The sequence below is a fragment of the Cavia porcellus genome, unplaced genomic scaffold (assembly GCF_034190915.1).
Source record: "Cavia porcellus strain 051 isolate PalLab524CR breed Dunkin Hartley unplaced genomic scaffold, mCavPor4.1 scaffold_2, whole genome shotgun sequence".
In the NCBI taxonomy this organism is placed as follows: Eukaryota; Metazoa; Chordata; class Mammalia; order Rodentia; family Caviidae; genus Cavia; species Cavia porcellus.
The window spans coordinates 16,774,621-16,796,640 of NW_026947485.1; the positions used below are offsets into that span (position 1 = coordinate 16,774,621).

General features: G+C 40.7%; 1 protein-coding gene across 1 annotated transcript in view; it reads left to right on the plus strand.

Moving 5' to 3' along the window:
- The window catches only part of Scin (scinderin), an 83,530-nt gene that overhangs the window by 47,508 nt on the left and 14,002 nt on the right, over positions 1-22,020 (plus strand). Inside the window, exons 5-10 of the mRNA XM_003469864.4 lie at positions 9,779-9,871; positions 11,317-11,449; positions 11,782-11,870; positions 12,577-12,792; positions 16,096-16,217; positions 20,568-20,658. Of these exons, the coding sequence (XP_003469912.2) occupies positions 9,779-9,871; positions 11,317-11,449; positions 11,782-11,870; positions 12,577-12,792; positions 16,096-16,217; positions 20,568-20,658 (744 nt within the window). The remainder of the gene's footprint in view (positions 1-9,778; positions 9,872-11,316; positions 11,450-11,781; positions 11,871-12,576; positions 12,793-16,095; positions 16,218-20,567; positions 20,659-22,020) is intronic.

Consider the following 22,020-nt stretch of genomic DNA (forward strand, 5'->3'; position numbering starts at 1 on the left):
GTTGCGAATAAACCCAAGTTCCTCTTTGTCTTGGAAGCATCTTGTTTCTCCATTAATTTCTAGAGACAGTTTAGCAGGATCAATCTGTGCTGGAGGTTATTTTCTTTCAGGGCTTGGAACATTTCGCTATAGGCTTTTCTTGACTTGATAGTTTGTGTCATGAAGTCTGCCGTTATTCTGATGGGCCTTCCTTTATAGGTTATCTGTTTCTTGTCTCTAACAGCTTTTAATATTCTGTTTTTATATTGAATTTCTGGGATCTTGATTATTATATGCCTGGGTATAGCTCTATTTTGGTTGTAGGTGGCTGGAGTTCTGTATGCCTCATATATCAGAATATCATTTCCTTTTCCTATGTTTGGGAAGTTTTCCCTAATTATTTCTGTGAATAACCTTTGTAATTCCTTTGTATGTACCCCTGCTTCTTCATTCAAGTTCTTTATTCTCGTTATAGATCCTCTTATCATCTTCTAGCCTTTGTATTGTTACTGCTTGTTATTTTTAAAAAATTTTCCCTTTCATACTCCCACACTGTAAAATTGTCCTCTAGTTTGGATAGTCTATCCTTAGTTTCTTTCAAGCAGATTTGCCATCTTTCCATAGAGTTTTAAATATCCTGGTAATCTCTTTGAATTTGCTTCATGTATTCTATATTTTTTTATATTCTTCATCAAATGGTTCTCTCCTTTGTTTGAGTTCCTCCCTTCTTCTGTCTGTATCTGCTTGAGGGGTGCTTAGTATCTTTTTTATTAATCTTCTTATATCTTGCTTTACTTGGCTAAATATTTCATTTTTGAACTTGTCTATGAGGTCCCGAAGATATCGCTTTATGTCCACTGATGCTGTGTCTGATATTGCACGTTTGCTGTTCTCATTCTCCTTTGTATTTAGCTGTCCTAGGTCAATGTTCTCAGGGATGTGACCTGGGGACTTTTTGTTGTTGCTTCCTCTTCCCATTGTTTTTGCTTCTTCCAAGAGGCCCCAGGTTCTTTCTTTGTTGGTTACAATTCTTCTGAAGTGCTCTGGCTAGATGACCCTTCCCACTGCTATGTCTAGTGAGTTGCATACAGGGACAGCAAATGCTGGCCCCTCCCCTCCGGATCAGTCAAGCTGTTGAGGTCTGTACTGTATTACTTTGTGCCGCCTCCCCTCTGGATCAGTCAAGCTGCTGTGGCCTGCACTGTATTACTATGCACCGCCTCCCCTCCAAATCAGTCAAACTTCTAAGGCTTCACTGCGTTAGTGTGGTTAGTGTGCGCCACCGTGGTAGGGACTTGATTTTGGATAACCTATTGGGTCTCAGCCAGGTCATGTGGGTCTCAGGCCTACCTCACTCCACCAATCCCCTTTGGAAAGGGAAAAACGGACTGAAGTCACTGCTGCCCCTTGTACTTGCCAGCATTGCCTGGTCCCAGAATGTTGTCCACTGGAGCCCCCCTTTCTGTGGAATAGATCCACTCCCATCACTCACCACAGGTCGATGCAGGCATCCCGCCAACTCAGCTTGCTCTTCCGCTTGCGGACCCCTGGTCTCAGTGTAACCACGCCTCCAGTGAGTCGAAGCAGTGGGACCTCAGATGGTTAGGCAAGTCACAGAGGGACCTCGGATGGCTAGGCAAGTTGCAGTGGGATCTCAGATGGCTCAGCAAGTTGTGGGGGGACAGGCTCAGCAAGTTGTGGGGGGACAGGCTCAGCAAGTTGTGGGGGGACATTGGTCGGCTCGGCAAGACACTTGCTGCAGCAGGAGCACTGAACCTTTAGCTGTTCCAATAATCGCACTGGGACTGTATGTTTCGTTGGTTCTTCTTACCTTAATTTCTTCTTGGGATGAGAGAATTCATCTCCCTCTGTTTGGGGCTCCCCACACTGTATTATGTTGAATTCTAAGTTGACTATCTCAGGGAGCCTCTGTAGCCTGCTGTTATCTATCTGCCATCTTTGCTCCATCCCTACCCTGTCCTGTTTTAACTTGGGATTATATAAATTGTTTTTGATTTTTACCGAGGCGCATGAGTAAGAGTTTGAGTCATACTTAGATTTTTAAAAAATGCTGGAACTATTGCAATTTAGAAGGGATTGTTGTTTTTATGATTGTACATGGGGTTGTTATATTATGTTAGGCATAATTGTGAACTTGTGATTGTCTTCACTGGGAGATTAAGTATAGTTTAAGGAGATGTGTTTGGGTACCAGTTTGAAAAAGGGTGAGATATGGTAGTTACGGTGGAGTTTCAGCTCAGTTGGCTTTCAGATCTGCCCTAGGGCTTGGTGGAACACACTTCTGGTATGTCTGGGTGGGTTGTAGATGTACGTCCTTAGGGGTTTATGTTTGGTCTCTCACTCCTTCCACTTTGAACTATTTCCCTGCTCTGCTTCTTGGTTGCTCTTCTGTCATGATGTTTCTGCCTTGGATGCAGCCACACATGTGTTGAATCTCCTGAAACCATAAGTGAAGTCTTTCCTCCTTTAAATTGTGAGAACTGGTATTGTGTCTCAATATAGGGAAAGCTAACTAATAAAAAAATGAAATGACTTAATATAAATTGACTGGAGACTTCTAGGAAGGTGGTGGAACAGTAAGCAGCAGAGAAAACAGCCTCTCTGAGAGCAACAGTCCAGATGCTGGAATATAGCATCATGGGGAAGTCAAGAAAGAAAGAAGTGGGTCCCCTTGACTCAGGAAGCACCTAAAGTGAGAATTGAAGTCCACAGAAAGAGTGAAGAAAGAAAAACTTAAATTAAAAAGAAGGTGGTAGCTGGCAGTGCCTTCCCCTAGAGCCAGACCCACCTTGTGAGAAGAGCTGTTGAAATCTGTGGATGCATGTTCACAGCATGTTCATTGTAGTGGCTTGCAAGCTTGAAGGCCTCTGCAAAGAGACATGGTGGCGGAGGGGAGCAGCAGACTTGGTGAACTGTATTGGCTGGCAGTGAGTGTAGAGGACTCAGTCCTCCCACAGGAGAGGGCCATTGGCCGGGAGCCATTGTGGAGTCTGGCAGGATAAGCCCAGAACCAGAACTGCAGCCAGCTTCCTCCAGCAGCATCTAGCTGGGAACAGACTGGTGGAAATTGCTTGGACTGAGTCCTGCCCCTGTGTGTTCCAACAGCCATTGCTGAGGTTTTTTTGAAATCTATCCCCAACCAGGTGTGCCCCCTGCATGTACTCTATGTGGAGGGGGCTCCTTGCTGTTAACCAGCTTGGGAGGGAAGTGTCAGCCTGCCCTGCCCCTACTTGCACTCCACCAGTCACTGGTGAGCCAAAGCAGGCTGAGAAAAGCTGCATACAGCCCTACACCAGCACACCCAATGGTCACCATTAGATATCCCGAGCCAGAACTGGCTAGAAAAATCAAACAGTCTTGCTTCAGAGAAATTGTAGCCAGCACAGGAAGTGCTGGGGACCCCACTACCTCCTTGTCTGGAAGAAACCAGTAATATAACAAGAGGAAGAAGCAAACGGCAGTCTCTGGCCTCCAGCCAAGCAGTTCTGGTCCAGGAGAGGTAAACATGGAAGAAATCAAGAGTCACACATCTGAAGTTTCTACCTTGTCTTTGTTTGTTTGTTTGCGGTACTGGAAGATTGAACTCACGACCTTGCTCTTGTCAGGCAGGTGCTCATGCCACTGAGCTAAATCCCCAGCCCACACATCTGAAGTTTATGAAGTAATGGTGACTGAAATAAAGAAACAACTTCATGAGTCTATAAAAGAAATTAGAATAGAAATCTATCTGACTATCTCAGATAAAAGAAATGAGAAACATAATAAAAAATTGCTAGGCACCTCTAAAGAGGACATAGATGAAAGAATAGAGGAGCATAGGAAAATGAGGGAAACCTTGAATGAAGAATATAAAAAAGACTTAGAATACATGAAACAGATTCAAAGAGATTATCAGGAAATTGGAAACTCCATTGGAAGCTGGCAAAAATGCTAGAAGGAAACTAAAGATAGACTTTCAAACCTTGAAAACAGGTTTGCAGCTTGTAATCATGAAAGGAAAGATCTCTTAGAAATAACAAGGATCCAGAAAGTATCAATTCAAAGGCTACACCGGTGACATGAAGAAGCATAATTTAAGAATAATAAATGTGAGTGAAAAAGAAGGAATCAACACAAGTAAAATACAAAGACTATTTACAGAAATAATTATAGAAAACTTCTCAAGCATAGGAAAAGGAAGTGATATTCAGATGAGTGAGGCATATAGAACTCCAGTGGCCATAACCAAAATAAATCTACATCCAGACATATAATAATCAAGATCCCAGAAATTCAACACAAGAAGAGAATATTAAAAGCTGTTAGAGAAAAGAAACAGATCACCTATAAAGGAAGACTCATCAGAATCACGACAGACTTCTCGACATAAACCACCAAATCAAGACTTGGAATGAAGTATTTCAAGTCCTGAAAGAAAATAACTTCCATCCCAGATTGATGTACGCTGAAAAACTATCTCTCAAAATTAATGGAGAAACAAGATACTTCCATGACAAAGAAAACTGAAGGAATTCATGACCACCAAACCAACCCTACAAAAAATACTGAAGGACATTCTAGAGAGAGAAAAATAAGACCATGGTTTCAGGAACAGTAGCAGAGGGGGCTCACAGAGTGGGGTAGACAATGGAATGAAGGGGAAAAGTAGGCGGCCAACGGCAGGAAAATAGCATGGCAGAGATGAGGCAGAGAGGGTTGGCCATAATCACTAACATGGATGGCCTCAATTCACCAATAAAAAGAAACACAGGAGAGTGCATCAGGAGATAGGGTTCCTTAGTATGCTTTATACAAGAAACATGTTTAACCCAAAAGGGAGTTTATAGACTGAACGTCAAAGGTGAGAAAACAGTGCTCTATGTGACAGGGAACCAGATAAAGGTAGGGGTAGCTTGCCCATCAGCTGCAGATTGGTTACAAAGCCATGACACTTTTATACAATGGAAAACTACTCAGCTATAAAGAAAGATAATCTTGAGGCTCTTGTAAGTAAATGGATGCAACTTGAGATCATTTGCAGGGATAAAAAGATTCAGTCACATAGGTGAATAGTGTGCTGCCTCCCTAGTATAAAAACTAAAGGAGTTAGTGGGATCCAAAATGTACAGTATGTCCTGTGAAAGTGAAAGGGGAGGAATTGTCTAAGAAGGGAAGGCAGTAGCCATTGTTAATCTATTATTGTGATTTGAAACCCATATTGTTTTCATTGTTTTGTTTGGTTTTATTCTGTTTCAGTTTGTGTAGTCGTATTATATTTGATGGCAAGGGTAGCTATTTCAAAGATTACAAAATATATTATGGTAACCATTTTTGATTTCTTATTAGCTTGAATTGAAGCCCTGTATTGCTTTCATTGTTTTGTTTTGACTGATTTTATTCCATTGTGTTTTGTTTGATAGTATGATGTCTGATGGTATAGGCAATTACTTGGAAGACAGTAAGATACATTTTGATACCCATTGTGGTTTTTACTATTACTTTCTTTTGAAGTCCTATACTATTTCCATTGTTGTGTTTTTATTGTTTTTATTCTGTACTATTTTGTTTGATTCTATCATGCCTGATGGTATGGGTAATTCTTTTGCAGATAATAAGAGGCATTATAGTAGTCATTGTTGATCTTTTTTTTTTGTTTGTTTGTTTTTAAGTCATGTACCATGCTCATCCTTTTGTTTTGATTGACTCTTCTGTTTTGATTTATTTGGTTTTATTCTCTTCAAAATTGACAAAAATAAAACCTTAGGGTTCACAGTTAAAAAATTAACTGAATACATGTAATACCTAACTAAAGGTAATAAATATGTAAACAGACTACAGTACATGTGGTTGAGACAAGAGGAGTACTAGATACTCATGGATAGTTTTCAAAGAAGTAAAGTAATGAATCTTATACAAATATATAATGGCTAGTGTCAAAGTTTGTATTAATCCTTTGATTAATAAAGAAACCAGTAAACTATTATAGCTAGTTTAAAGAAATGGATGGGCAATAGTGTTGAAATAAACTTCCTAATAGAAAAGTTGACCTCTTGTTCAGGGCAAAAATTATTTTTATCTACACCAGAAAAAATTCATATGCATTTCTAGAACTGAAAATTATTTGATCTTACCCATCTTATACTGAACTAGGAAACAGGTCAGAGGAGAGACACAGACCCTTATGTTATTAGATCACTAGTTGGATCCCCTAGATGGAAAGAATCTTTTGACCATTTAAACATTTTCCCAGTTTTCTTTGATTCAGGGGACTGTGCCACCAGTGATTTTGAGTCATTGGAATGGCATTATAGAGCCTCAGCACTCACCAGCTCTTACCATTTCACCTCTAGAAACAACTGTGCCTTTTTTCTGTAAGATTACGCTGGCTGTGTCTAGGTCACGGGAGCTCCTGTTGGGATGAAATCGTGTCCAAAGCTCCTAATATAGTGTGTGACTCATAGATGTTCAACAAGCAGAAACTATTATGGTCTTAATTAACTGAACCAACCAAAGAGTAATTGCTCAGTTTTGCTTCTGCCATACCCTGCCAAGTTAGGTAGAAGTTAAAGCCAGCATTAGCTAAAGCCCAGGGGGAAGGAAAAAGGGCACAGTTCGCCCACGAGACTCTGAAAGCATCCACCTGACTAGCAGAAGGGAAAGGGAGCCTTGGGATCCAGACAGGGAGCTTTGGCTCTGTACGATAAACACCCGGTTCAGAATCATGTGGGGAGCCTGTACCAGGGCCTCACCCTAAATCCGTTGGCCTAGAGCTGGTGATTGTGAATCTGTATTTTATCAACTTGCCTAGACTTTGCTTGAGCACACTGAAGTTTGAGAATGACTATGACAGATGTAAGATAAAAGGCTTCATTTTCTGATTAAATTTTGAAGCTTGCTGAAGTGCTATTGACAAAGATTAAATATGTTTAAGTTATGCAAAGTGGTGCTTTTATATACATATCATTGTGCAATGATTATTTCAATCCAGCTCATTAACACACCCACCACCACACATAGTTACTGTTTGTGTATGTGTGAGAGAGATGAGAATTGGGATCTATTCTCTTGGAAAATTTTAAGTGCCCAGTAAATTACTACTAGTTATAATCACTGTGCTGGATATTAAATCTTTGAACTTATCTATGATATAGCTGAGACTTGTTACCTCCTGATTTCTGCCAGTTCCTGGAATGCACCATTGTATTTCCAGTCTCTGAGTTCCTGTATTAGTCAGCTTTCTCCCAGGTGACCTGATACTCAACACACACAACTTAAAGCAGGGAAGTGTCATGAGCTCAGTTTCAGACCATGATTGGTGTCTGCAGAGCAGAAATGACCTGGAGAAGCTGCTTAGTTCAGAGCAGAGCTTGGGAACAGTGCTAGAGCCGAAGGGTGGAGAGACCAGGCATAGGAGATTCAGGAGATTCAGAGTGGAGGACAGGAAGTGTTCAAGCTGATCATAAGTCAGGGGTAAGAAGGGAATTGCTGTGGTAACACAGCTGGAGAACTGAGAATGATCCGTGTTGTGGGAAATAAGTTCTGTTTGAAACTCATGAGACCGTGGTACTTTAAACGAAAATTTACAGGAAAGCATTGGAAGAGGCGAAAGGTAGTTCTTGGCTGGGGCAATTGATGACATTTTTATTTTATGGAGGATTCTCTAAAAAGACTTTTCTTACCCCTTTGTTTTGTCATAATAGGTATCATTTTACATCCAGAAGGTTGCATGAATTAAATGCCAATCATACGCTTAACCTAAAGTGAAAGTGCTTTAAATTTAGGCATGATCTTAGCAGCAAAGGAAGAACTTGACTGATAGTTTATTTTGAAGATCAAAATATGTGGCATAGTTATAATAAAGTGAAAGTGTTTTCTCTGGGCTGGTTGTAAAATCCTTAAGGTTGGGCAAGGTTGGGCAAGGTGCTTGGCAACTCATTTATACTCCCCAGTGAGATGCTGCGTGAGTACTTAATTGTTGAACTGGGTTTTAAAATGATCCGTAGGGCACCCGACAACATACCTGACCCTCTACCCTGGAGTTAGGCCTGTTTACAGTGAGTGCCTTTGGTTCGATTCCTAGCTATGTCATAGTCCTTTGAGAGGCTAAGATATTTGGGTGATATGGGAATTGTCTAAACTAAGTTAAGAGTATGCTCCAAATCCAAGCTCAGTGGGCCCACTGGGAGACCACTCAGTATCAGATATACTCTTAATTTCAATTCTTTACTCCAAACAACTGTCTTTGTTGGAGCAGAATTCCGAAAGGGTACATGAGGAGACTTTTGATGGTTCTTATGAGCTGTGTGTCTATGTGTACTTTTTTTTTCTTCTCCAATATTTATTTGTTTGTTTGTTTTACGCTATCAGTACAATTTAGGTATACCGAGTGACCACGTTCACCATAGGGAATTTGTGTCTGTACATGCTGTCTCTTGATTCCTCTTTTTCCTCCACTCCCATCCCCTCTTTTCAAGCCCCTTTCTCTCCTTTTGCAGAACTCAGTATTCATTTTATCCTTCTTTTCTTGTTTTTTCTTTCCTCTCCTTTTTTTCCCTTTTCCTTTGAACAGCATAACTAAACGGATGGGCCATCAGACCATTCTTGTAAATGAAATAAATCGGCCACATGTGTAAATATCACATTCTGTCTCTGGTGTAAAACACTGAACATGTAAGAACAGAAATGTACAATAGATACTGTGAAATAGGAAGAAGTTATGTGTACTTCTATCAAACTACAGATGTTAAAAAAAAGCTTTGCTTGCAAATGCTTTAATTTTGGGTATGAGCCTACGTTTAGCCAAAAAGAAAAACTCTATGAGTTAGCAGGTGTGGATAATTAAAACTCTTTATTGGTCACTGTCTAAACAAAATGATGTCATGCTCCCAGAGGGCGAGTTCTGGTACAGTTAACTCCAGATTGTACCTTTATTTATGCAATGCTAGTTGTAGGCATTATAATAGTTGATAGCTATTCAGCAGAGTATATTTTCATGTAATATAGTATAAGGGATACTGAATAAAAGCATTGTATAAGAAATTAATTATTATATATCTGTTGCATTTAAATAAATATCTTCTTTTTCTTTTCTGAACCTTGATATTTATAAAAATCACATTATTTGGAAGAAGTATATTTTATTTTTATCTTTAACATCTGCATATTGTATTTGAGTCAGTTAATTTAATGGAATAATTACAATGTCTGTAGACACATTTTTTGGTGAGTTTAATATTTTAAACAGCAGATTAACGTGTATTTTCTACCTGATACTTTACTGACGCTTTTGGATTGTATCACACACGTGAACAATAGACAAATACATTTGCTTATTCATTTGGCAGATGCCTTCGTTCAACAAATTAATAAAAACTGTAGATTATTTCTGGAAGCAGAAGTCACAGAATAAATTCTGTTGCAGAACTGAATTTAAGAACTTACTCCGATAAAAAGGAAAAAGACCAAAAAAAAAAAAAAACCAAACCTTACTATTTTTTGAATAACTCATTTCCTAAAAGATTTCAAAAACCAGACACCTGAGGTTCCAAATTTGGGATTGGCCTTCTGGGAAATTCATACTGCTAGTGAACTCACTGTTTGCTTAATGTCATTGGCTGGTTTGGCCCTAGGAAACAGTGTATGTTGTATGAATTGATGAGAAATGTATGAGGCTGGTGGTTTTAATTGTCAGTGTGTCCTGATGTTTTAATAAATCTGAAACAAACAAACAAAAAAAAAAAACCCCTCTGCATCCTTTAAATATGAGACTTATCTTTTATCTGTTGTTCACTTTTTCTAGGTTTTAGGGAAAAAGCCAGAGCTTCCGGATGGCGACAATGACGATGATGCTGTAGCAGACATCAGTAACAGGAAGATGGCGAAGCTGTACATGGTGAGCTCGCCAGGCCCGGGCTCTTTTCTGCAGGACGGGGTGTGGTGGGGGACGCCTGCACGGGAGCGATTCTCTTTGCTGTCCTTGATAACTCCTTGTTACTGTCACAGAGAAATGTATAGGAAGATCTGTTCTTTTCTCCTGAAAACTTGTCAAAATTATTTTTATCACTTTATTTTTATTGAAAATGATAAATAAATGTTTGCTGTAACTTACAGAAAAAATCATGTTACTATTAGTTTGCAGCCAAAAGATTTTGATATATTTCAATTAATAAAATGTGCCCATCAGATAAAACATTTCGTTAGCTTTTTCTTCTAAAGTCTTGATAAGATTACAACATCTTTGCCTTGCTTAAAATATCTTCTGTAGGTATAATAAAGGCTTTCTTTGTTACAGGAGGGTTAAAATCTCCTCGATCAGTCAGCTGCAAGGAGGCAGGATAAACCAGCCCTGCACCGGGTCCTGGCAGACCTAGTGCCATGGCACCTGTCTGGGGAATGACTGGCTCTGTGACCTTGGGCAGGACGTAGCCTTGATTTGTTTATCTGAAGAGAGTGGAGTTTGGGCTTGCAGAGAGACAGACAGAACACTAGATGATTACTTAGTTTCCTTCCAATCATGTATAATTTTATGCTTTTATTGCTGGTTAGGGTAACAAACGCCACAAGACATCCCAGTTAAAGAGATGGGTAAACTGGGATTCTTCATGTGTTCCTTCCCTTTCCAAGCAAGAGATGTGTAATAGGCAGTAAGTTCCCTGCAGAATGTGGCACTTTTCTCATCTGGACCAGGAAGGAGCCGTAGTTACTGCACTTTCAAGGATTTTCTAGCTCAGAAACATACAGTTTTAAATGAATATTGAGTTGCTAACTTGGGTAACATACATTCCTTTTTATAATGAAGAAGTGGATTCTTCCTAAATGGCTATATATTTGTCTGATATTTTCAGACAAAAATTCTTATCTGAGCACTTTGTGGTTTCATTACTTTCTCTAAAACCTATTGTTAATGAATATCATTTAATTCGCATTACCATTCAAAGCTATTCTCCCTCATCGACATGGTTAAGGACTAAAAAATACTATTTTTCAATGGAAAATGTTAATCCTGAGGCATGGCGCCCTCTCGTGGACAGGGAACATATAAAATAAGTGAAAATAATTTGGGGTTCCAGAAAAACACGTGAAAGCAGAATCCCTCGTGTTAACTTTCTAAAAACACACAATTCAGATTGCTGCTGAAAGGTCACTGCGGATCTAGGGAGGGGCCTGGGGTTCACCGGTGCCCGGGTGATGACGAACACGTGCCATAGAGTTCACGCTCTTCCAGGGTGCAGGTCAATCTTAGTACACTTAGAGGTTGCGTGGCCATCCTTGTAGTGTAATTTTGGAAGACGTGTGTCCTCCCAGAATGAAACCGTGCTGCTCTTGTTTTTATGTTAGGTGTCAGATGCAAGTGGCTCCATGAAAGTGACTCTGGTGGCAGAAGAAAATCCCTTCTCAATGGCAATGCTGCTTTCTGAAGAATGCTTTATTTTGGACCATGGTGCTGCAAAAAAAATTTTCATATGGAAAGGTAAAATTTCTTGGGAGGGTAAAGAAAACATTAAACCTCTTTGGAGATATAATCCATAAAAATCTCACCTGAAATACTTCCCCTTGCTCATGTCACTTGGCTGGGATGAGAGAGTTTTAAAGAAAATATTTTGGCAATGGAAGAAGCATCTTTTCATAAATACTCTTTATTACTGTGATGAAATATTTTAAATGTTCTAAAAATACTTGCCATTTTCACATTGGTTTATTTAAATTCAATTATGCTTATTTTTTGGTATGCAAATATTTTTAATCATAAAATTCCTTTCCTCTCTGACACCTCGTCTGTCTTTAATTTACTTTTTACTTTAGGTAAAGATGCTAATCCCGAGGAGAGGAAGGCCGCAATGAAAACAGCGGAACAATTTCTACAGCAAATGAATTACTCTGCCAATACTCAGGTACGTGGGAAAATGAACTGGCCAGAAAGAAAGTGAAAAGCACGGCAGTGGTGACATTCCTGTAAAATCCGTGAGGGAGAAATGCATGTGTGGGGGTCAGCGCCACTTCAGTGTGTGCAGTCTTGTGTTGTGTCCCTGGTTCTCCGTGAGGGGTACAATTTTGCAGAAAGTTGAGATCAGACTTTGTTAGGGTTGCATCATGAGAAAAAGCCTGCTCACTTCCTCCACACCTTTAACTCACGATAATCTACCGCGGTTGACTGAACTTGGAGCACACATCTTAGACTTGGGCTGGTACCAAGGTAATATTCGTCTTCCTTGAGATCACTTTAGACATTGGTCAGTTACTCTTCTCCTGTCTGGATTTCTCAGCCTCATCTGTGCCTTTCTTCTTTGTATCATGGCTCAGGTAGCACTGTGAGATAATTTCTTCCAGGTCACAAATCTCTGATGAGCCTAACATTGGAAGACAAACACACAGAAGTAGTTCATTCTTATCTTAAGCATTCAGACCTAGTGCAATTACTTTAGTTTTGAGGAAAAGCAGGGTTGGACTATTTTAGTGTCACAGGGTTCTAAATGAATATCTGTAATCACAGAAGCCGCACAGTATTTTTGTTTCTTTAGTTCTTTCTCCATTACTAGAGTAATATTTTTGCTCAATCTCTTACTTTCTTGCTTGTTACTATTTTTTTTTACATTTTAGATTCAGGTTCTTCCAGAAGGAGGTGAGACACCAATCTTTAAACAGTTTTTTAAGGACTGGAAAGATAAAGATCAAAGTGATGGCTTCGGAAAGGTTTATGTCACAGAGAAAGTGGCTCAGATAAAACAAATTCCGTTTGATGCCTCCAAGTTACACAGTTCTCCGCAGATGGCAGCCCAGCACAATATGGTGGATGATGGCTCTGGCAAAGTGGAGGTATTTATATATACATATACCTGCTTTTGTTTGTTTTCCTGTTTATGCCAGTGTGTTTGCTAATATAATTTCGGGAAACTGCAGACATTTTGAAATGTAAATTTTATGTAGTGATGAAGAATGGAATAAAGGTGGTCCAGGACTGTATACCACATTATAGAAGTTGAGGCCTCAAAGAGAGGCCTGCTGTCCGATCTTCTCTGCCCACTTCACAGATTTGTATGTTGCAATGCTAAGAAGATAGGCAGTTTATTCAAGGTTGCCTACCTACCACCTTAGGAGACCTTAGGAGGCCATCTTGTGTTAGGTCCAGAATTTTTCTGGCAGAGAGCCCGAGGGAGGGTTGTCCAGGGAGGCCGTTGTTCTGAAGAAACTCCCTCTCCTTGCCTTACGAGTTGGAGGCATTCATGAAAGCAAATTGAGCATGTGTGTTATTAAAACCAGATTTTTCAGAGCATTCAAATTAAGTTTGTTGATTATTCCATTTTAGATTTTTTAAAATTGCTAACAATTCCCTCATCATTCTCATTAACTCAAATCTCTTCACTTTCGATACACTCTTTAGTTGGCTAATTTAATGAGAACTGGGTAAGATTACTTCCCAGTCTATAAAAAGTGTTTATAATTTTTCTGAGGCTCCTGAAAGCACCTACCGTCAGCGAGGCCTTTGAGGCCTTGGTGATTTGACGTGGTCCCCTCATTTCGCTGGCCCCCCACCTGAGGGCTGACTCTTTCCTCACCATCAGGCTGGTTTTCCTATTTCTCCCTCTGCCGTCTGACTAACGCTGTTGCTCTCTGTGGCAGCTCAGACAATCATAATCTGTACTTCTGTGAGAAGCCGTTTCTAGGCCTTCTTGATGTTCAACTTATAAGTGATATTTTCCACGGATTTATCATGTAACTACCATAGAATTGTTCATTTACCCGGGCATTTCTTCGAGGCCTCTCACTAGTTCCCTGAGGGTAGGAATTAAAATATTTTATCGCTTCATTCCCAGGGTTTACCGCAGTGCTTAGGCCAAACTGTATTATTAAAGACATTCCCTTTCAAAGCTACAATGTGCGAATGTAAGCTGCACAGGGCTTATGGAGTGGGAAATGGCAAGGGACAAGGTCACAAATGTCCCTCAGGGCTGCCAGCAAAGGGCTCTTAGCTTCTGGGCCTGGGTGGGTCTCCTGCTTGGCTGTCCTTTTAGGAACTCAACACAGGCACCAGTACCACAGGGCCTTGGGGTCGCCTTGGCTTCTCTGCACTGGCTGGATCCCGCAGTGATCCCCATTTCAGGCCACAGCCCCTGTGAGGTGGCCTCCTGTTACGGCTGAAAGCCGGGACTGTATTAGGCTTCTGGGTTAGCAAGGCCATGCTGTGTCTCTGCTCACTGGGTGGCACGTGGGGGCTTCTCTCTGAGCCCCAGAACCACTCCTCTCCACCTCACTTCTGCATTTCAAAGCCAAGCGCCGCCCTGCTCTTCCTCAGGACCAGGCACACATGGAGCCTGCAGCCCCTTCCTCACGGGTTACTCTGCTGTTTCTCCACTTTTCATCCTTGCATCTCGGGGTGTCTTTGATTTGCAGTGAAGATGAGGAATAAAAGCAGAATAAAAGCACTTCCAGGTTTATGCCTAGCTAGTGCTTTTTAGAAATAGAATTCGTGTTGTTGGCATCATCTGGGATGCTGTAACAAAAATACCACAGGCTGGCAGCTTACACAGTAAACACTGACCCCTCACAGCTCTGAGGGCTGAGAAGTCAAAGCTAAGACTTGGATGGATTCGGTGTTGGGTCCTGGTCTGTCTCCTGGCTCATAGACAGCCATCTTTCTGCTGTGTCCTTACAAGATGGAGAAGTTGCTGGAGGACTCTCAGGGTCCCTTTTAGAAAATGCCTTGTGATTGAAAATGCATAGAAAGTTTTTTCTTTCTTAATTATCACAGGAAAACACACATTGCCATGAACTGGCCCTCAAAATATTTGCATTCAGTTCAGACAGTCTTATTATTCTTGACACTTTCTTGAGCAATTCTGGAAGTCCTTTTGGTAGGGTCTTTAGTTGTACTGTTGTAACTGCCTCTATGTCCTGATAGATTTAAAGCATTTATCTTTCATGGTCCCTTTGACTTTGGAGAAGAACCAGAAGTCACATAATGCTGAATCTGCTAGATAAAGTGGATGAGGACACGTCATGTTTTATTTGACAGAAATTGCTGTGGGTGGTGGACACAGTGTGGGTAATCATAAAACACGCTCACACCTCAGAAGCAAAATTTTGCTTCTATTTACAGACTGCACTGGGTGACAGACGTGGCCACGGCCATCTTTCCCAAGTCATAGAACAGATTAAGTTCATAAACCAAGGTATCACCTACGGTGGATATTGAAATTCAAAAATTTGTTACAGTAAAAGGCATATGGCCATTAAACCGATTGGAAATTCTTCCTTCTTGCTGTGAACATACTTATATTCTTGACAGTATACCTTTTACTGTATGACTTAAGCATGGCATTCTCTATATCTTTCCCTTGCCCCTCAAATTCCCAACAAACCCACCTTCATGACTAGTTGTTTCTCCAAAGTCCCACCTCCCAGTCACTTTGGGGTTTAGTTTTCAGACTGAGTGGTGTAGGGGGACACAGATACTCAGTCCACTGAAGCAAGGTTCACATTTGGTCACAGTCTACCAGCTCTTGCCTCAGAAAGTAATAGTCTCATGTCTTAAACCAAAGGAAGAAGAAAAAAAGTTATTTCATAATCAGTGAAAAAGTTTTACTCTCTAAAAGATGGGTATATTTCTGAGTTGAATAATTTAGTCTTTTATTGCACCAGAGTGTCGTTATTTTCACTAATTGATTGAATAGTAGATTTAATAATTAACAGGATTAGAACTGGGCTGAATATTGTAGAAGAAGCAAAAGAAATGTAAGTCATGAAAAACAAATCAATTGCCAGTTTGATCAAATTTCTTTCTCTTCTTCTTCTTCTTTTAAATACTGGGGATTAAATCCAGAATTGAGCTACTCCCCAGCCCTTTTAAAATTTTTTAAATTTTATTTGGAGACAGAATCCTGCTAAGTTGCTAAATTTCTGAGGATGGGCTTGTATTTGTGATCCTCCTGCCTCAGCCTTCCAGAGTTCTGGGATTACAGGCATGTGCCATCATGCCTGGTCTTCGCTTGATTTGTAAACTGGCTAGAAAATAATTTAAAAGTTGTTTAATAATAAATATAAAATAAAAATTATTTAAAGCCTATAAGAAATATTAGATTGAAGATGTTCAATATTGTGTACCTATTATGTTTCCCTTAGATTTGGCGGGTAGAGAGCAATGGTAGAGTTGAGATTGACCCAAAGTCTTATGGTGAATTCTATGGTGGTGACTGCTACATTATTCTCTACACTTATCCCAGAGGAAAGATTATCTACACATGGTAAGTCTACTTATTCTACAAGAGCTCCTTTTTTTGTACCAGAGATCAAACTCATGACCTCATGCTTTCCAGGCAGGCGTTTAAGCCACTGAGCTAAATCCCCAGCCCAAGAACTCAGTTTCTGCAGGGGCCAGATTATGGTTGAGTATTAAGTTCTCTGCAGGATGGGGGAGCATAATCCTGTGGGATTTGGATGACATACACGTAGTGTTTTCTTTTAAACATGATTTTGACTGCTTCATGGCTGCTGTCTGCAGACAAGAGTAGTGAGATAATAATCCTCTCTGTTCTAGGAAGAAGGTTTTGTCTTAGTTACTTTTCTCTCGTAGCTGAGACAAAATACCTGACATCCAAAGTTAAAGGGAGAAAGGTTTTTTGCTCACAGTGTGTAGAGATTTCAGTCCTCCGTAATAGCCATGTCCAAGGCAGGTGGCTTGGCAGAGGGGCATCACAGAGAACAGTTCATGGTGAACAGAGGACAGCAAAGGCAACAAGGGAGACCACAGCTCTTTCTAACCTTTATATTTTGTTCAGGCACTCACACTCTTAATTCTAGTGCCCTTGAGGCTAGCGTTGCACCGTGAATCAATCCTGGTGTCACACACTCTAGATCCTGCCACCTCTGAAAAAGTCCCACCCATGACTGCGTGAGGCTTTGGGGGGACATCAAGACACAAACCAAGCCATAACAGGTTTTCACATCCCAAATAGTAGTGTTCTCCTGCTGGATCTGTGGTCTGATATTTCATTTCCTATGCAGGCAAACACTCTAGTGGCCAGCACTGGGTGCTGACTTTCTATTGTGAAAACTCACGTAGGCCACCGGGATTGAAGCTATGAAGTGGTGGTAAGGCAAACTCAGTAGGAGATATAACTGGTGATTTCATCGATGCATACTCCAGAGGCCTCAGATTAACGCATCTTTAGTCTTCATTCCCATAAAATTGATAGCAGGGATGGGGAAAATATGCCAGTGTGTCCTGCTACAAGGTTTTCCATCACAATTGTAGCTCGAAGGCTAGGTTTACTCGGTCAGAGCCCCTGCACCCAGATGAAGAACCAGACATTCAATCCAGTAATGGACATGCCTCCTCCCCCACCACTGGGCTATTTCAAACATAGGGACCGTGAAACAAATCCTATACTAATGTGCAATTCTCTAAGTTTGTATTAAGTGAAATGAGGTGAAATAGAATATTACTGAGAAGACTAGAAAGCAGGAAATTATACTTAAAAAAGATCTTACACCTGAGAAGCGTGGGTAGAAAATACAAGGTCAGGGCAGGGTTCTCCCTTTGCCTATGGGACAATAGCAAGGTGGAATAAACTCAGCAGGACTCTGTGGAGATGGTGATGTTTCTTCCAGTGAGTCTCACACTGTTCCCAGTCACACTGTTTGAGCCTCCCAGTGCCTCAGGTTCAGTTAGGTGCAGGAGATACGTGGGAGATAGTCAGAGTGGTCTGGCAGCCAGAAGCATTGGGGGGGGGTGGGTCTGTGGCAAATTTAGGCTTTCAGGCCCTACCTTCGACTTACTAAGGAAGATGGTACAGGATCATTGCTGGACTTGTAGATACTATAGTGATTGACAGGCACTGCCTGAGGTGTTGCTTTTAGACTATTGGAAGAGCGCTCAGTAAACCAGACTCTGGTGATGGGATTCCTGAGCTTCTGATACACACTCCTTAAATGAGAACCCATACTCAGAGACATTGCTGACTCCACTGACCCCCGCCCCCCATATTTTTTCCAAGATAAATGCATTTGGTTGTTCATTCAATGGTCAAGTTGTCTAGGGAACTCCACCCCCTTTTTTTGAGTGACATGCTGGTGCCGGCAAAGTGCTAGTTATTTGATATATTATTGCTCTTACATAAAAAATAGTGAGGAGGATCATAGGAAAGTAATTTAATCCAGTGCTACAACTCTTGTGTCTGGTGGAGCAGCATTTCGGGCCTGGAGCTGTATATTTTACAAATTTTTAATTAGAAAAGTGTTTGTGCAGAGCACAGTATTTATAGGGATGAATTAGCTGTTCCCACGCAACTTTTTTGTTCATTTGGCTTCATAGTCTTTGTTTTAATTCTGTTTTGAATGTGCAAAATATAATTGCTAGTAGCACTTAGGTCAAGCAGAAGAGGACTAAGTGAGTCAAGAGGGCGTTTCTAGGGCACATCTATGTGAGCAAGTGAGGTGAGCTGCCGGGAACTGCAGACACTCCATGCACTCCGAGGCTATTGGTGAAGGCTCCTAGAAGTGGCCTGTGTGTCGGAGCGAAGGGGAGCTGCTGTAGTCAGACCAGCAAGGAGCAGAACAGTTCCAAGCAGTGCAGGTAAACGTGTGCTCCCCTCTCCTAGCAAAGACGGAGGGTGGGAGCAATTAGATGGTGCCCGATTGTGAATGGCTTGCTAAGTCATGCTGGGAAGGGCGAAGTTTGTTTCAGGGAATTGGGAGCTCTTAGAGTTTATACAAAGGAGTGACATAATTAGTTTTCCTTTTAGAGAAATTATTCTTGACGTGGCAGGAATGGATTGGCTGGCAGGACTTTAAGCTGATGGGATTTGTTGCAGAAATCCCGCTGAATGATAATGGGGCCCGTATTCACTGTACCCAATGGCAGCAGGGATACGAGAGGGAGGCAGATTTGCAAACTTTATGTTCAGGAGTCTGCATCAGAGAAACTACTTATGAGGAGCTGAGACTTTGACAAAGTTAAGGGTGATGCCCAGGCTTTTTGTTTGAACATAAATAAGGAGAGTGCATGGAAGGAACTTGGGAAGACAAGCTTGGCCCGCTCTGCAAACAGAAAGGAAGACAATGAGAATGTTAACAGTTTCTGTCTTGGCCTCGGCTCTGGAAGGCAGGGGGCTCATTTAGCTTTCTTTCCAATTTGAAGTGTTGAGAATTAGAAGAACTTGAGAGTTTCAGGTCTTTGCCACTTAAAATCACAAATATTAAATATAAACGTATACACTTATTCATGTTGGGTGGTTTGTGGAATTTCAAAAGTTTCCATAAAGGTAGTAAAGAGACATTTAGAAAATAAGAAAAAGAAAAAAAAAAAAAAAAGAATGGGAACTATTGCTGATTTCATATTGATTCTAATCCTGTATCACTTATACTGGTTTGTTTTGCTTGGTTTTCTGTTGTTTTATTTTCCTTGGCTATATCCTTTTTAAAATAAAAAAGAAGAAAATAAGTAGTTCTTTTGAAGACTGCCATTCAAATTAAACAAATTTCCAGCTTATGTGCTAATTTGGATATAGGGATGAAGTACATGAGGTCCAGGAAGCAGCGTTAGAGATGCAAGTCTAGAATTAAATCAAGTTCTGAGTTCACAAATGTGTCTTTGTCAGTTATGAAAGGATAGCAGGAAAATAATTTCCTCAGTGATCTTTCCTCTGAAATATTAGGCAATTGAAATGGAACAAACATTGGAAAATGACAACAGAAGAGTCGAGTAGTACATTCCATTTTAACCCAGCATTTAGTTTGAATGAACACCAAGCACCGCAGATCTATAAAGAAGACATCATGTCACAGAGGATTGCTTTTTCCTAAACACAGGATTCAAAATGTATTATGTCATGATTTTTAGTGAAAAGTTTAATATTCTTTCTACTAACTTCTAGTCAGAGAGGACAGACCTGGCTAAAAGCAATGTCCAATAAACGCTTTGGGGTGTTTGATTTTATTTTGTTTTTTGCCTTCCAATAGGCAGGCCTCTCAAAGGTTGAAGGTGATGCAGGGTTGCAGCCACAAGCCACCCTGTAAAGAACAGTTGCAAACGAACTGGATGGATTGATTTATTGATCCCTTTCTGGCTCTTGACAGTTTAGCCTTCATTAATAAGTCTCTATAGAATTTTCAGTAAGGCAAAAGAGAGCTTCTCTGGTGCTTAGTTCTGGTAATTATTTTCTTGATTTTTCTGCATTCCAGACATTTGGTTCTGTGCTCCTTAACTACTCATGGAAAATAAAAGACTCTAATAACAGCCTTGTGGGGTTACACTCAGACAGATTATTTTCTCTACGGAGAGAGAAAGCAGCAACTTGGGAGTCCAACTTGAAGGTTGCTTGACTAAGTTATGTAAGCAGCTAAGGCCTAATTTTGTTAAAATGGGGATAAAAATGGCTGCCATGTCCAGTTCTAGAAAGCACATTGGATAATTCAGGGCTCACTCATAGTGGTTTGAAACCAACTAGAGTTTTGACAGAGCATTGTATCATATTCAAAATGGTTAGTTTCTTCTTAATCTTCCATAATAACCAAAGTCTTTTTTTTTAAATGCCTGCATGAGAAAGTCTTAAAACTTAAATACAAGCTAATGTATTTTACTTTCATTCCTCTAGGCAAGGAGCTAGTGCCACACGAGATGAGCTGACCATGTCTGCGTTCCTGACTGTCCAGTTGGATCGGTCCCTTGGAGGGGAGGCCGTGCAGGTTGTGATGCTTTTAACATCATAAGTCCAAGTATCGCTCGCTAGCTTAGTTACAAACTAGAGCTTCCCACCCATGTTGGTATGGGAAATAGACATTTTCTTTAAATTACCTTCTTTTCATTTTGAAATTCAAATATTCCTGGTTTTGTACCATGCTAGTTCTCTCAGTCCTAGAAAGAGAGGAGCAAATAAAAGCAACAACTAACTGAGAACTGATTTAGGAGCCCCAAAGAGTCTTATATCAAGGACAGTAATCTGACACTGAACCTTGGTTCTACCTGTGTTATCACTTCCTACTATTAAGTGGCTGTAGACAGAACAGTGCCCCCAAGTGGGCACATGGTCTGTGGGAAACCTGAGAATGTGTTGTCTTAAAAGGCAAAGGAGAGTTAAGGTTGGAGATAGGATTATGGTTTCCCTATTAGTGCACCTCGAGGTAGGGAGATGATCTGGATTACCCAGAGTCCTTAGGGGTCAGGCAGAGTGGCTGGCAGAGTTAGAGGGATGCGGTGTGGGAATGACACACCTGGTGGTGCCAGCTTTGACCAGAGAAGGGGTCCCAGAGGAGGAACACAGGAAACCTCTAGAAAGTAGAAAAGGCAAGGAGAAAAATTCGTCCCTATTCAAGAGAGGAGTATAACTCTGTGTTAGACTGTAGCTTGATTGGGTAGTCTGACAAAATTGCCCCAGATTTTAGCCCAGGGAATAAATTAGCCTATAGCTCATTTTGGGTTCTGACCTCCAGAATTATAAGATAATAAGTATGTGCATGATAATTCAGCAACAACAACAACAAAACCCCACAACAGTGTAGAATAAACTCAGCTGAGTAATTCTAATTAACAGATAAATAGTAGAGTGACATTGTAGATATTCTGGTTTTGGTGGTTTTTTTGAGTCAAGGTCTCACTATGAAGTTCAGGCCGGCCTTGAGCTCTCAGTGATCCTCCTGCTTCTGCCTTCTGAATGCTGTTATTACCGGAATGCATCATCATGCCTGACAAATACTCTTAAAGTATAAAAAATATCTGAGTTATGCTTTGCACAGGTAGAGTGGGATTAACCTTGAAAGAGAACATTGTTTCTTATTTTTCCTTTTCGTATATCAGAATCTTGGCTGCAACAAAGTCCAACACCTAAAAGTGAAAGGATGGTGGGAGAGAAGAGGAGGAAAAGGACAGAAATGGGAGGAGAAGGGAGAGGGGAAAAAGTGAGAAGAGAGGGAAGGTAAGGTAGACAGGCAGAGAAGAAGGGTGGGGGAGACTCCGGGGAAGAAATAAAGGGAAAAGGGAGAAGAGAGAGAGAGGAACTGGGAAAGCAGAGGTTGGAGTGAAGGAGAAGAATGGGCTCTTTCTCTGTTAAA